The sequence below is a fragment of the Cydia splendana genome, chromosome 13, assembly GCF_910591565.1.
Source record: "Cydia splendana chromosome 13, ilCydSple1.2, whole genome shotgun sequence".
NCBI classification, from domain to species: domain Eukaryota; kingdom Metazoa; phylum Arthropoda; class Insecta; order Lepidoptera; family Tortricidae; genus Cydia; species Cydia splendana.
The window spans coordinates 499,960-515,580 of record NC_085972.1 but is presented as its reverse complement, the minus strand read 5'-3'; the positions used below and the strand labels follow the sequence as shown (position 1 = coordinate 515,580).

The window sequence follows — 15,621 nt, the reverse complement described above, 5'->3', positions numbered from 1 at the left end:
GGTGCCCCTCGTGCCGCTGGTTCCGTACCTGAGCGTGTGTATGAACGTGTATCTGATGGTGCAGTTGGACTACCAGACCTGGGTGCGGTTCATCGTGTGGCTGGTTATAGGTAAGTCCAACTCATCTTTATCCATCCATACAATATTACACGCTTAAACCGCTGAAAGTGGAGGAAGTAATGTATATATGGTGATGTAAGCAATTAAGCTTACGCTCAAATTGAATGATTGCTATTACACTTTATCCAGGCGCTATTCTTACTCTGGCAAAAGCTAGCTAGAGTATAATAAAATAATATAGGAACAGAAGCTCTGTTGTGTGATTGACGCAAAAGTGTAAAAAAGTTTCCGATTAAACCACATGTGGTAGACTCATAACGCGCAAGAGAGCGTGCGTAAACTATAGGGGGCAACGCCTTAATGGCGTCAACTCTTAATAAATAATCAAGTTTAAATTTTAAATCTTCTCGTCGCTTAAATCTTTTTAATTTAATTAGGGAGCCTGCCGCGGAACCGCAGGAACCCTTCCGCCAAAAGTCCTCCTTAAATTTAAAATGACTTCTAGACTTTATGAACGAACTAGTAATCAGTTTCCGGTTTTTTTTGTAAGACATTATAATTTATTTTCCAGGATACGCAATATATTTCTTCTACGGCGTGAGAAACAGTTCTCTGAACGAAACTAGTGTGCCCACGAGCAACGGAAAATCCGAGGACAAACAGGTGACCACCAAGTTCTGATCGAGGGACTAGTTAGGACCTTATACTTATGGGACATTTACACATGGACTTTTTAGGATAAGATTGTAGAAAGATAGTTTTCTGTCCTGTTTCTACAAGTTTGGAAAGAAATGCATACTGTAGGTATGTAGGTAATGTAATGTAATGATTGTGTTAAAGTATGATTAAAAATAAGTTGCACGATAATGTAACGTAACGGCACCAGTAATGGACAATCTACAATTATGAATATTAATAGTTTTTTAATGAAAAACATTTTCTTCTTAAACAATTAATTGATAACCGATTGAATTCTTTGATAATCATTGAACGTATACTTCGTTTTTGTTTAGAATTAGAAATAACTTTACAAAAGTAAGCACGATGTACCAAATCAGGCACTTAATGCAGTAGTTTTTTAAGTGAATAATAAATCGTGTTAGTTGAGATTATTCCATTCTCATATCGTTTCAAGTGCCTCATTAGCCTCATAGCCCCCTAATGCCCAGCCATACAAATGAAAAATGCAAAATTTGCCACAGAAATTTGAACCTACAGTGTAGGAAATAGAGTTGATTTTGGGTTGTTCAAAAACTGGACGAAACAAAGTAAAAGCAACTCTTTTCCAATCGAATATGATTTAAATTTCATTGAACTGAATAAGTAGGTACCTATATAGGTAGGTATAGGTAGGACCTTGGGCCTTAGGAGGATAGAACTCCTCATGATTAGGTACTTCGGAGCATCTTACTTTCTAAGAATTTCTAAATGTCCAACATTGGTGCTGATGCCGTTACCATATTATGTGCATGATATATTATATTAGCAGTGCTTGACAAGGGACGATTAAGTATTTTTAGGGAATCTAGAATAGACGCTATTTTACTCTTAAAATATAGGGTACTAGTTTTCGATTGTAATACAAATTTAATTTTTTAATACAAATAAATTATCACTAGTATCAGACATAGATATATTTTACTTAAATGTTCACGCAGTTTCATGTAATTTAAGCACGTCGTTTCAGTGAGAGTGTTACTACGATTGTATGAGAGCGGCTATTTTGGCAGCGGGTTCACTAATGCGACTCTTAAAGATGATTTTGTTTAAGCAATCTTGCCATTCCATGCACCGGATTACTCATCCACATTAGCATTGTATTGTCATTGCATTTAATTGTGACAAACTGGGAAATGTTGTAGAAATTAAGGTACGATTTTCTATGGTTTTGGCTGTATCAATAGTTTTGTTAAAAAATGCTTTGCTGGAAAAATGTTGGCATATAACTGTTAAAATCATACGGTTAATATCAATACTTAAATATTGTGTTATGCAAATTGAATATTATATTGTCACTATTTATTAATTTAGTTGTAGTTTTTTTTTATTAATTAATATTTAATTGACCTTATAAATATAGTTTTATAAGATTAGTTACTCCTAATTTTGGAGATCAACTATTCTGTGACAATAAGTCATTAAATGACTTTATTAAATACTTATAATATTAAAACAGTGTAATGTATATATAAATGTATAATTTTATACAAATGTGTTGTGATCGTAAGTGTGTTTGTGATAGTAGGTAATGGTAAGAATCATGTGATCATTAAATTATGATGATGTTATTATTAACTAGAATAATTTAACAAACTGTGATTTGATAAAGTCGAAAATTAATAAATATTAATTATTATATGAATTAAACGTTTTTATTTATTTCTGGATATTAAACCGCGGCCTACAATATCTAAAACAATACTTCAGTAAACAACCCATTAGAGCATATCATACATTTTTGTTCGCTACGATGTGCAATATAAAATTTAAGGTGACTGTGCAGTTGTGCACAGGTGTGTAAGTAAAACGACAAAATATTGTAGCAATAGTATATTTAATGTCAATACAGGGGCATAACACATTTACGAATATAAATAAATAGGGCCATATCAAGATTGTCAACAGAAAATTAAAGTTAGACCAAGATAAGTCTGCAACGATTTTGATAGTACACGTACCTAGGGGCTATTCATAAATTACGTCATTTCAAATTAGGGGGGGGGGGGGGTCTGGACACCGGATGATGGTAGCATGACGTAGGAGGAAACGGGGTCATTCGAAGCATGATGTTTGGATGATTTTAGGGGGGGGGGGGGGTCAAAACTCGTCAACAATCGATGACGTAATTTATGGACAGCCCCCTACATATTAAAAATTTAAAAGCAACTCATAAATAAAACTTACAAACTATTATTTCAGAAACAGCCCTTCAAGATCAAATCAACTTGAGGCATGTTATACATCATAAGCATTATAAATAAAATAATTATATAATAGATATCGCTGTTTCACAGCCACATTCTACGTAATACTGGAATCACTCACGTTTGCTTTAATAACTACATTTATTGTGTTCCACAAACCACTGCAAAAACAAGTCGAATTTAAAATTTCAAAACCCGGCTGCATTTTTTTAATACATTCATTTTAACGCCAAAATATGTTTTTTTTTAGCCTATTTCACACAACAGAGACGAATGTAATAACACCATATACTATAAAACTAATCAGTAACCATATGATGTATATAGCTCATGGCAAATATTTAGACTTTACATAGATACGTTCGAAAAATATATAACCCTCCTCCGGCAGTCGCGTGAATATTTGCTAAACTTGATTCCTATTTCATACTTTAAGCATTAACAATGATATATGAAGCTTAGTTTACATACCTCTTACTTAGTTTAGCTCATAGCAACAACGCAACAACGCATCTAAAAGCAAAATTAAAATACTTAATACCTATTTTAAATGCACAACATACAATTCGCTCCCCAAGAAATATTATAAAGATCCGTTCGCAAAAATGCTAATCCAAATACTTACGATACAAGTGCGGACAAGAGGAAATTCGAAACCATTCGTGCGTATGTCGAAAGTTTAAAGAGCCATATGTACGATACACGTATGTGTAAAACGTTGTACGATACACGTGAGAATAGGTAATTTGCAACTCGTGTCGATTTAAAACACTCCATTCGATCGTGTTTCAACTTAACGCCCGTTTCGAATTTCCTCTTTTCCGCACTTGTATCGTAAATAACTATTTTTAAATACCTAATAAATATGATTTCCATAAACGCCAGGCATTTAAACGGCAAGAGATTCACTAAAGAATTTGTAGGACATAAATGTTGTTCACACAATTTTTAGGCAACGGATCTTTTTAATAAGTACATACATGACGTAACATAAAAAAAACTATAACTAACATACAGATATAAATAAGTACATTGAACAATACATTTTATGTCAAAACTAAAATTCCATAGCGTATGCGTATCTAACTAACCAGCCTACTTGCTTTACTCAGTAAATAAATACTAAAATACTTTGGCTGTTAATTTTAGGAACATATTTAACACGTGAGATTGAACTGAGATTATTTGAACAACTGAATTAATATACAATTACAACTACATATCTTAGAGTACCTAGTTTCATTAGAGTACTTTATAAGTAAGTTTAAGTTCGTTAGGTGTCTTACTTCAGCTATACTAACTTCCTCTTCTCAAGACTCAAGACATTTTTGAAAGGTGTCACTAGCGAGGCAATAGAAATTACCGATCGCTTTTTTATAACTACTAGAAATATAGGATACGATAACAGACAGTTTGCAGATATTAAATACTGGATATGAATGATACCACGGTACCGGTAGGACTAGCGACAGTAGCGATCGTCTCCGGTCAGCCGAGCGCGTTGTGGGCCAATAAGGCCGTGTGGCTGTCGTTGTGTAGCACCGACAGCCGCACATCGGGGCTCCGGCGGCGCTCTGAGCTGTAGGTTATGTAGATTAGATACTGGACATGAATGATACCACGGTACCGGTAGGACTAGCGACAGTAGCGATCGTCTCCGGTCAGCCGAGCGCGTTGTGGGCCAATAAGGCCGTGTGGCTGTCGTTGTGTAGCACCGACAGCTGCACATCGGGGCTCCGGCGGCGCTCTGAGCTGTAGGTTATGTAGATTAGATACTGGACATGAATGATACCACGGTACCGGTAGGACTAGCGACAGTAGCGATCGTCTCCGGTCAGCCGAGCGCGTTGTGGGCCAATAAGGCCGTGTGGCTGTCGTTGTGTAGCACCGACAGCTGCACATCGGGGCTCCGGCGGCGCTCTGAGCTGTAGGTTATGTAGATTAGATACTGGATATGAATGATACCACGGTACCGGTAGGACTAGCGATAGTAGCGATGGTCTCCGGTCAGCCGAGCGCGTTGTGGGCCATTAAGGCCGTGTGGCTGTCGTTGTGTAGCACCGACAGCTGCACATCGGGGCTCCGGCGGCGCTCTGAGCTGTAGGTTATGTAGATTAGATACTGGATATGAATGATACCACGGTACCGGTAGGACTAGCGATAGTAGCGATGGTCTCCGGTCAGCCGAGCGCGTTGTGGGCCAATAAGGCGGTGTGGCTGTCGTTGTGTAGCACCGACAGCTGCACGTCGGGGCTCCGGCGGCGCTCCGAGCTGTGCCACGCGCCGTACGTCACGTAGATTATAAGACCTGGAAATTATTCAATTAATTAGTGTTCTACTGATAAGGCAAATTACATAATAATATTTAGATTTTTGGATGTTTACATGTTTGCATGTTTGTTCCTCAATTACGAAAAAATGGCTGAACACATTTGACTGAAATTTGGTGACAGTTAATAACCTGAATTAAGGTCAGATCCGAGTTAATTTAAGAAAAAAGAAATAGCGAGCCGCCCGCCGAATAGTTGTTTGTCAGTAGCAAAGAGAATTTGAAATAGAGAAATATTGTCAAAGTATCGCCATCTACTCGAGAGTAGGCCAAAGGTATGGCGCCATCGCTCGAAAAGATGAGCTTTGGCCTACTCTCGAGTAGATGGCGATACTTTTAGACATTTAACAAATTTAACACATATCAGTGAAAAAAATGGAGATAGGCTGTATCAGGTACACAGCCGCTGTGGTTGACGTGAAACGCGGTGTGGACAGCTAATGCGAAGGCCGAAGGCCGAGCTCCGCGTAGGGCCGAAGGCCCTAAGCGTCCAGGATGTCAGTGCTTTAGCACAGAACAATAGTACAAGTGTCTAAATGCGAAGGCCGAAGGCCGAGCTCCGCGTAGGGCCGAAGGCCCGAAGTGTCCAGAATGTCAGTGCTTTAGCACAGAGCAATGGTACAAGTGTCTAAATGCGAAGGCCGAAGGCCGAGCTCCGCGTAGGGCCGAAGACCCGAAGCGTCCAATATGTTAGTGTTTAAACACAGAACAATGGTACAAGTGTCTAAATGCGAAGGCCGAAGGCCGAGGTCCGCGTAGGGCCGAAGGCCCGAAGCGTCCAGGCTGTCAGTGCTTAAACACAGAACAATAGTATAAGTGTCTAAATGCGAAGGCCGAAGGCTGAGCTCCGCGTAGGGCCGAAGGCCCGAAGCGTCCAGGATTTAAGTGCTTAATCACAGAACAATAGTATAAGTATCTAAATGCGAAGGCCGAAGGCCGAGCTCCGCGTAGGGCCGAAGGCCCGAAACGTCCAGGATGTCAGTGCTTTAGCACAGAACAATAGTATAAGTGTTTAAATGCGAAGGCCGAAGGCCGAGCTCCGCGTAGGGCCGAAGGCCCGAAGCGTCCAAGACGTCAGTGCTTTAGCACAGAGCAATAGCACAAGTGTCTAAATGCGAAGGCCGAAGGCCGAGCTCCGCGTAGGGCCGAAGGCCCGAAGCGTCCAGGATGGTAGTGCTTTAGCACAGAACAATAGTACAAGTGTCTAAATGCGAAGGCCGAAGGCCGAACTCCGCGTAGGGCCGAAGGCCTGAAGCGTCCAGGATGTTATTGCTTAAACACATAATAATAGTATAAGTGTCTAAATGCGAAGGCCGAAGGCCGAGCTCCGCGTAGGGCCGAAGGCCCGAAGCGTCCAGGATGTCAGTGCTTTAGCACAGAACAATAGTACAAGTGACTAAATGCGAAGGCCGAGCTCCGCGTAGGGCTGAAGGCCCGAAGCGTCCAGGATGTTAGTGCTTAAACACATAATAATAGTATAAGTGTCTAAATGCGTAGGGCCGAAGGCCCGAAGCGTCCAGGACGTCGGTGCTTTAGCACAGAACAATAGTACAAGTGTCTATATACGAAGGCCGAAGCAGTGGCGGTACTTCCATACAAGCCCAAAAGCCGGGCTTGCCTTAGTTGCCTTACCGAAATTACGTAGTGCTAAGATCAATAATCAATATAGATTATTTTTAAACCGCGCGCCAAATGAACCCGTATTATTAAATTCAAGCCACAGGCGCGCGGACCGCGGCTCCAGCGTGTTGCAAATATTTGCCGTGGTGGCGCCTCGTCCGCGCGAAAGAAATCAGGCGTAGGATGTTCTAGCTATCCTGCTCGCACTCGTCGGCTTGCAACCGGGCTTGCTTTTTCGTCCCGCTCTTGGCGATCTTAGCCTACAAACCGCCATATAACGATGTAACTATTTGTTGGTATGTATAGCAATTTTATAAGGCGATTTAAGCCTGGCTTTTGGTGTGAAGTTAGCTGCATAAGTTCACACGGGCACGCGTTTACTTCAAGTGTATTATTATTTAGTCGAGTCAAAAATAACGAAAGCTCAATTTATTTAAATGAATTTGAATTAAGTAGTGAATGTGGATTTGTTTGTTTGTTGTGACGTTTATAAGTCCATTGTTAAATGGATGAAGTTGTTCCTTGTGACGGTATGAGATGCGTCCACGTATTACTCAACGAAGACAAGGTAAAATCGTTAAACTTTGTAAAAAATGGGATATCATTTCCAACACCCGACTTGTGTATTCTCAGGTAAGTCAGTCGCATTAAGGCGACGGTAGCGGTGGGTAAAATTTCAGATTCTGTCAATTTACCCCATTTCACACACAAGCTCACTTCACGCACACTACCTCACTTTACTGGGACAGGTCAGTGACCCATCATGTTTTTTTAAGATTGGACTTTTAGTTTAGTATTGACCACTAGCCTCCTTTAAGGGTAAAAGCGTTCCATTGAAAGATGAAAGAGAAACAATGCATTTAATCTTGCTTTCCTTGTCTGTTCATGTCACACGTGACGTACCTATTTAATTCATTTGATTGTTGACTGTTTTACTACCTAATATTGCTTTGTCGAGATACGCGTTTTGTACAATTAAAGCGAATAAAACAAGATGTCATTAAGTCAGATGTAAAATGTTATTTACTACTCTATACGGTTTTTCATAAGGTGCAAAATCCATTCAATAGGAATTTAAATAAATAAAGTTTCAGCAGGGTGGCAATTCCATTTTGGCGGATAAAGCGAAACAGAATAGTTCTATCGAACCTGCTTACAAATTTTCACGAGAATCAGTTGAGAAATGTGATCTGCAAAGGAGAACATACAAAAGCATTTTTGCCCAAGCTGAAACGGAGACCTTTGCTAACGCTCGGCCAATGATGGTTTAGGTACACCTATAAAAAATGGTTGTCCCTGCTGTAATTTTAATATCTTTATATTTCAACCGGTATAGTTTTACCTTCAAAAATAATCGGTATCGCTAAACAATAGCGGTACCTTACTACTTATACGTTCACGAAATCGGTATCTGCATAACTTGATTGTTAGTAAACTAACCTGAAAAATAATCTCAAAATCACCGAAACATTTATGTACAGTCACCTGCAATAATATGTTACGTCATTAGCGCCAACTTTGCCTCCAGGGAAACTTTGCCCAAAACGACAATTTTAAACAAATTCGTTAATGTAGAAAAAATATAATAGTTATGGCCACCCTGCTATTTTTAGTAGAATATAGGTTATATTTCTGACAAAACTATATACCAAACTTGTGCATAACTTGACTTGGGAATTTTGATTTGAGCGAGTTGTCTAATATAGGGTATATTTCGGCGGGCAAAAAATTTATAAATAATAAATGCAAGTAGAAAACATTGAGAACCCTTTGACAAATATTTCCGGGTTTGAGTTATAACACATGAAGCATAGATTATGTCTATTGAGATTTAAACTAAAAAGGCCTAAATACACAAAAGTTTTAGCGGTGGGCAAAGTAATCCGGTAATTTGGCATCCATACCAACATTGCCCACCACCAAAAACGGATTAGGGTTGTCACTTTCATCTAATTTACCCAACTTCGCAAGTAAAAGAAGGTTATGTTTGTACACTAAAATAAGTTTATAAATATATACTGTATTTAATTTGTCTTATTATCCTTTATTTAGATGTTTTATCCCGTTAACGAATGAAAAACACAACAAAAATCATATTTTTGGCCATTAAACTATTGTAACAGATTTTCTCAAAAGTGACAACCCTAGCCTTTGTAAAATGCTTAGGCGAGCCTTATTTGGAAATGGGCAAAAACGGGTAGGCAACATTGCCCAGCAAATTTATTTTAAAGTTTTTACACTTATCGCTAAGTTATTAACAGGGAATGGTAGGATTGCCCAAAACCTTTAAGTGATCCTTAGACATCATCATCATACGAGCTGTATTTGAATACCAAATTGACGTGGGCAATGTTGGCGAAAACCCCGGATATCTTTGCCCGCCCTCTAAAACGCAAAAAAATGGGTAAAAAATATATTTTTTTCAAATAAACTGATGCGTTTGATCACAATGGACGTGCTGAGCAAAAAAAGTCATATGTGATGATTTTTGAGAAATTCGTTTAAAAAAAAAAGCGGGCAAAGTTGGTGATAATGACGGTACCTACTCTTCGAACGCCGCAAAAATATGTGACATGTTCTTATGGTTCTACAAATAAGATCGTGTCAGATATTTTTGCGGCCTTCGTTGTGTAACATAAATTGCAGGCGACTGTACATTTGGAATAATTATTTTATTTAGTTTCAACGAAAGTTTCAAGTTTAGTACGAAAATACTTCAGATATGCAATATGCACAAAATGTAGACCTAATCGAAATAAAACATTGCTTTTTATAGGTAATTTATAAAACATTCGATACATAGGTATACATAACAATAACTAGAGCGCCATTGGCCTGTAAGCTTCATCTCGGTCTCCAAAGCCGCAAAAACTCGCTAGTACTTTCAGAGAACAGCACGTAAACGCATTATACATATAGACGGAACGAACGGCATAATCATTATCATTTATTCGTCGCAATCCATGGTATTACAGATCTAGGTACAAGACTTTCAGGTATTACTTATACGAATTACATAACTCTTCCTGTTAATAGGCAATATTTTAAGATAAAACTTGTATAATATAATACTCAGACACATCGCTCACAAAAAACTCCTCAATCAACTGTATATCACAATAGCACAATCTGTTATGGTTTATTGTATTAATGTCTGGGGAGGGGCAATAAAAAGTAAGTTTATAGAAGTTGAAAGAGCGCAGCGCTGCCTGTTGAAAATTATGTATTTTAAGCCGTTCAGATTTTCAACTAGCGAACTTTATGAAATTAGTGACCAATTGTCAATGAGAAAATTGTATGTGCTAAGCGCTACTTTGAAATTACACAGAAATATTGAATTTAAACCTATGCTCACTTCGCGGAGACGTAAACCTAGAGTAATTTCACAATCTAAATTTAAATCTATGTTTGCAAAAAGACAGTACGCTGCACAATCTGCATATATCTACAACACAATCAATAATAAGTTAGGTATTTATGAATTACAATACCGTAGGTGTAAAATAGTGCTTACTGAGTGGCTAAAACAAATGGGCTATGAAGGAACCGAATTATTATTATACAAGGCTTCATCATAAAACTTAGTTACCCCAAGCTCACAAACACACAGACTAACTTACTTAATATGCATATTGGTTTTTTAATTTTAAAAATAGTCTATTTTTATTTTGGCTGATTTCATTTAATGTAATTTGAATATAATGTTATTTGATTTAATTTAATTTAGTTAGCTAACACTTAGTAACAATCTAATGTAATTGATTTTAGCCTAAATTTAATTTAATTTCTTTTATCTATTAATTTAATTAGAATTAAATTTTTTTTTGTGCTACATTAATTTGGATGCTTTTATATGAATTTTAATGTAATATTATTTAATTTAATTTAATTTGCATGTTTCCTGTACTATAGTAATATAGTGACAATGCTAATTTTAGAGGAGCGGGATTTCCTGCCACAAGTATTTCATATGCTTACTAGGAAATTCCAACCTTGATTCTTATTTTGTAAATGGTAAGAACGAAATAAATCATTTTCATTTTCATTTTCATTTTTTCACAAGATTACAATTGTCATCAAAATTCATTGACGTACAGAAGTCAAATACGTTTTTAAACTGACGCAAAATGATACCAGCATAATAAAAATTTATCCCAATCAGTAAAGATGAGTCTTTAAACTTTTTTCATTTTAAGCGAGTTTTGAAGGAACATAATACTTAAATTCGACTGTAATCGTATTGTTTTAAGATAGTTTACTGCGGTTTTCAACCATTATAACAGCAAATCAAATTTAAATGAGACGAAGGCAGATATTTATGTACCCTATTTTTTGAAATACAATTTATCTACTGGTATACTTTCTCGTGTGCGTATATGATTTAATGTCAATATAATTGTCAAAAGCAAGAAAATCAAGCTGTCATTTTCATTTGAAGAAGTACACGTGTGCTCCGGTGTAGCCCCAACGGGCATCTGACTTGAAGAAGAATTTTGAGTGATGTCGTCAATGTATGGAAATTGTTCGAAAGTTTACATTTGAGATTGAATTTCTGTGTTGTCTTTGTGAGTAAAAATATAAATCGATAATAAATTGGTAGCTGAATTATCTAGCTTTCAGAATCATACAATAATTCAATTACTGTCAAAGACAAAATTGTTTTGCTTCTGTCTCAAACGGAACTCCATATTTTGATTTTTTGATACTTTTAGTGTCGATTTGTAGAGAATAACAGCAAATTAAAAATATAATGGCACAAAGAGTCGGTACACGGTTTCTTCGTGAACAAATTTACGTGTAATTTAATGCAATTATTAAACACTTATTGAACAAATTATGGTTACAAAGTGAGGTCTAAATCGAAAACGTCATATACCGGCCCCTTAAGAGAAAACTTTGTACGGCCGTTTACAAAACACAAGGATTGTTGGTTTACTCCAATTAAGGCGTAATTATAGTGACCGAGAAAGAAGCATGCAATTTGCAAACTTCAGTGTTCGCGGTAGGCCCTCTGGTATGTTTGTAAGTAAAACTCTATCTAGTAGTTATAGTAGTACCTAGTATGCCCTGTGCGCTATGATAGCTCGCCGCGATACGCTAGCAAATTCATTTGTGTCCAAAGAGTGAGATTGGACATTTATTACGAAAACATATCTTTCGGCTTGCCTTACTCAGAAACCCTAGGCACGCCACTGGGCCGAAGGCCGAGCTCCGCGTAGGGCCGAAGGCCCGAAGCGTCCAGGATGTTAGTACTTTAGTACAGAGCAATAGTACAAGTGTCTAAATGCGAAGGCCGAGCTCCGCGTAGGGCCGAAGGCCCGAAGCATCCAGGATGTTAGTGCTTAAATACATAATAATAGTATAAGTGTCTAAATGCGAAGGCCGAAGGCCGAGCTCCGCGTAGGGCCGAAAGCCCGAAGCGTCCAGAATGTTAGTGCTTAAACACAGAACAATAGTACAAGTGTTTAAATGCGAAGGCCGAAGGCCGAGCTCCGCGTAGGGCCGAAGGCCCGAAGCGTCCAAGACGTCAGTGCTTTAGCACAGAGCAATAGCACAAGTGTCTAAATGCGAAGGCCGAAGGCCGAGCTCCGCGTAGGGCCGAAGACCCGAAGCGTGCAGGATGTTAGTGCTTTAACACAGAACAATAGTACAAGTGTCTAAATGCGAAGGCCGAAGGCTGAGCTCCGCGTAGGGCCGAAGGCCCGAAGCGTCCAGTATGTCAGTTCCTTAGCACAGGGCAATAGTACAAGTTTCTAAATGCGAAGGCCGAAGGCCGAGCTCCGCGTAGGGCCGAAGGCCCGTGGCGTCCAGGATGTTAGTGCTTAAACACAGAACAATAGTACAAGTGTCTAAGTGCGAGGGCCGAAGGCCGAGCTCCGCGTAGGGCCGTAGGCCCGAAGCGTCCAGGCTGTCTGTTCTGTGTTTAACCACTGACATCCTGGACGCTTCGGGCCTTCGGCCCTACGCGGAGCTCGGCCTTCGGCCTTCGCATTTAGACACTTGTACTATTGACCTGTGTTTAGAACTGACCTTCTGGATGCTTCGGGCCTTCGGCCCTACGCGACTTCAACCTTTGGATCATGCGATTTAGACACTTGTACTTTAAAATACTTGGAAAAGTTACGGGTGGCGCGCGTCTGTCGGACGCTTCGGACCTTCGAATCAGTCCTACGCAGAGCTCAGCCTTCGGCCTTCGCGTTTAGTTAGACTCTTGTACTATTGCTTTGTGTTTCCATACCGAAATGTCGCGCATCTCGCGAATGCTTGATGTATTATAATTCTTTTCAGTAATATCTTAAATTTTATCTGTAAAGATTATTTGAGGTCATAATGATTCACTGTATCTAAATGAACTTGAATACAGCATTTGATGGGTAATTTTAAAACAATTAATTACAGCGTCACACCTATTTAATTATATGATCATTTCATTTTGGAGTAATGAATGTAACGATTAGGTACTATTTTTTAGGGTTCCGTACCTCAAAAGGAAAAAACGGAACCCTTATAGGATCACTCGTGCGTCTGTCTGTCTGTCTGTCTGTCTGTCTGTCTGTCTGTCTGTCTGTCCGTCTGTCACAGCCGATTTTCTCCGGAACTACTGGACCAATCAAGTTGAAATTTGGTACACATATGTAAGTTTGTGACCCGAATACGGACATGTAACGTAAACAAATGAATTTTAAACATGGGGGCCACTTTTGGGGGGTAAATGAAAAAATGAAAAAAAAAATTTTTCAAACTATATCATGTTACATATCAAATAAAAGAGCTTATTGTAAGGATTTCAAATATTTTTTTTTTATAATTTTCGAATCAACAGTTTAGAAGTTATTCAAGAAAATAGGCAAAAAATGACCATTCCCCCCCCCTTATCTCCGAAACTACTAGGTCTAAAATTTTGAAAAAAATACATAAAATAGGTCTATACCTATAGATGACAGGAAAACCTATTAGAAATGTACAGTCAAGCGCGAGTCGGACTTAATTACAGTTTTTAATCCGACCCCTACGGATTTTTTAAAGAGATTTCACTCACGTTTCACATAAAAAATACATTGTTAACAGTGCCGGATTACTTAGAGTAGTAGTTTTCTTAGAGTAATTGGTGATAATTTTCTGATAAGATAATCCTTTTAAATATTTAACGGTCTTACCTACTTACGAGTAATTGTAAGGTCAAATTAAAAATAATGTTTAAAAAAAAAGTTAAATTGAGAGCTAGCTTAAAGTTTTTTGTACTCGTCGACTTTAATGGTTGAATTAATAAAGACTTTGTAACCAATAAGCAAAACAAGCACGTGCTTACGGCACCACGTTGAGGGAGGGCACCAAAATGCCAGGTTGAAAAAGGTGAACAAATTTTAAAATTAGGGACAGACACATCGTTTTTACCACACGATTTTTTTAGCTGTCCAAAAGCTAATTTGCAAAAATAATGGCGCGTAATTCTTTGGGAAACAATCGGTAGCAGTAGAAGAGTCGTGATTACATGCATAGATTCGATTTCAACCCATTCTTTTGCGGTTCGGCGTTAGGTCTTATGCGAGGCCTTCTGCCTTACGGCAAAGTTGATCTTCTGCCTTAATTACACTTGGGCGTGGATCCAAATCCAAGCTTTCCTCTTTCGCAGCTGGGCCTACTGCCTTTACTCACACTTCGCCAATTCAATTCCAAGCTCTCTGCTTTCTTGCATATTTTATGCATGAAAACAACCTCGCTGAGACCCTTAAATATCGAGCCCTATGCGAAGCTAGGCTGATAGAAAACTGTCCCATCCCTTCTCTGTATGAAATCCTGGATTCGCGCCTGGTTGGGACTAAAACTAAAATTGCGTTTTTATATCGAAAAATTTTCGCGCTCGCTTCGCTCGCGTTTTCAATTACTTTAAAAGGTATGATAAAGGTGACATTCGGGTGGCGACTGCAGCAACATTACTCTGTTGCAACGTTACTGCTGCAGTACTGTCAACTTCCGTGATAAAATGATGTGACTGATTTCCATACTAAAAGTAAAAATGTACAACTGTCTATCATATTGCGTTTTTATAAAAAAAAATTTTAAAAATTTCCGCGCTCGCTTCGCTCGCGTTTCTATTACTTTCTACGCTATGATAAAGGTGACATTCGGGTGGCGACTGCAACAGCATTAGGTACTCTGTTGCAACATTACTGCTGCGGCACTGTCAATTTTCGTGATAAAATGATGTGACTGATTTCCATTCTCAGCTGTAATGCGGCAATGAACTTCTCTCAATTTACCAAAAAATCAATGTAATCTTGATGACCCTAGGAGAGCGGGCACCTAGAAATGCTTAGGGCATCAAAATATCTTAATCCGGCACTGATTGTTAAAAATTATGTAATATACGGAACCCTTGGAACGCGAGTCCGACTCGCACTTGGCCGGTTTTTTGTAATTACACCCCAAAATTACGAGAATAGATATTTTATACGTAATACACGTTTTATAGCAAATTCGTTCATGTCTTTCCTGTAGCCATCGCAAATATAAGGGAATATAAAAGCAATTTTTCACGCAGCACTTTTACATGCGGAATATTTTTTTTCAGTAGGTACTTGAGACTCAAATGAGAAAAACGGGATATATATGTACCAGAGTCGTTACCTTTTATAGTATTGTCCACAGAAGTGACCTTTTCTAAAATATGTTTTTCCCATAGGTACA

General features: G+C 38.5%; 2 protein-coding genes across 3 annotated transcripts in view; one reads left to right on the top strand and one right to left on the bottom strand.

Moving 5' to 3' along the window:
- The window catches only part of LOC134796356 (cationic amino acid transporter 3-like), a 49,464-nt gene extending 47,854 nt beyond the window's left edge, over positions 1-1,610 (top strand). The window contains exons 11-12 of one of the 2 annotated variants that reach the window (XM_063768516.1): positions 2-110; positions 632-1,610. In XM_063768516.1, the coding sequence (XP_063624586.1) occupies positions 2-110; positions 632-741 (219 nt within the window). In that variant the 3' untranslated portion in view covers positions 742-1,610. The remainder of the gene's footprint in view (position 1; positions 111-631) is intronic. The other variant, XM_063768517.1, reaches the window with a different exon arrangement.
- LOC134796353 (cationic amino acid transporter 2-like) overlaps positions 1-15,621 on the bottom strand; it is a 92,942-nt gene that overhangs the window by 61,429 nt on the left and 15,892 nt on the right. The window contains exon 14 of the mRNA XM_063768507.1: positions 2,948-5,292. Coding sequence (XP_063624577.1) covers positions 5,165-5,292 — 128 coding nt within the window. The 3' untranslated portion in view covers positions 2,948-5,164. The remainder of the gene's footprint in view (positions 1-2,947; positions 5,293-15,621) is intronic.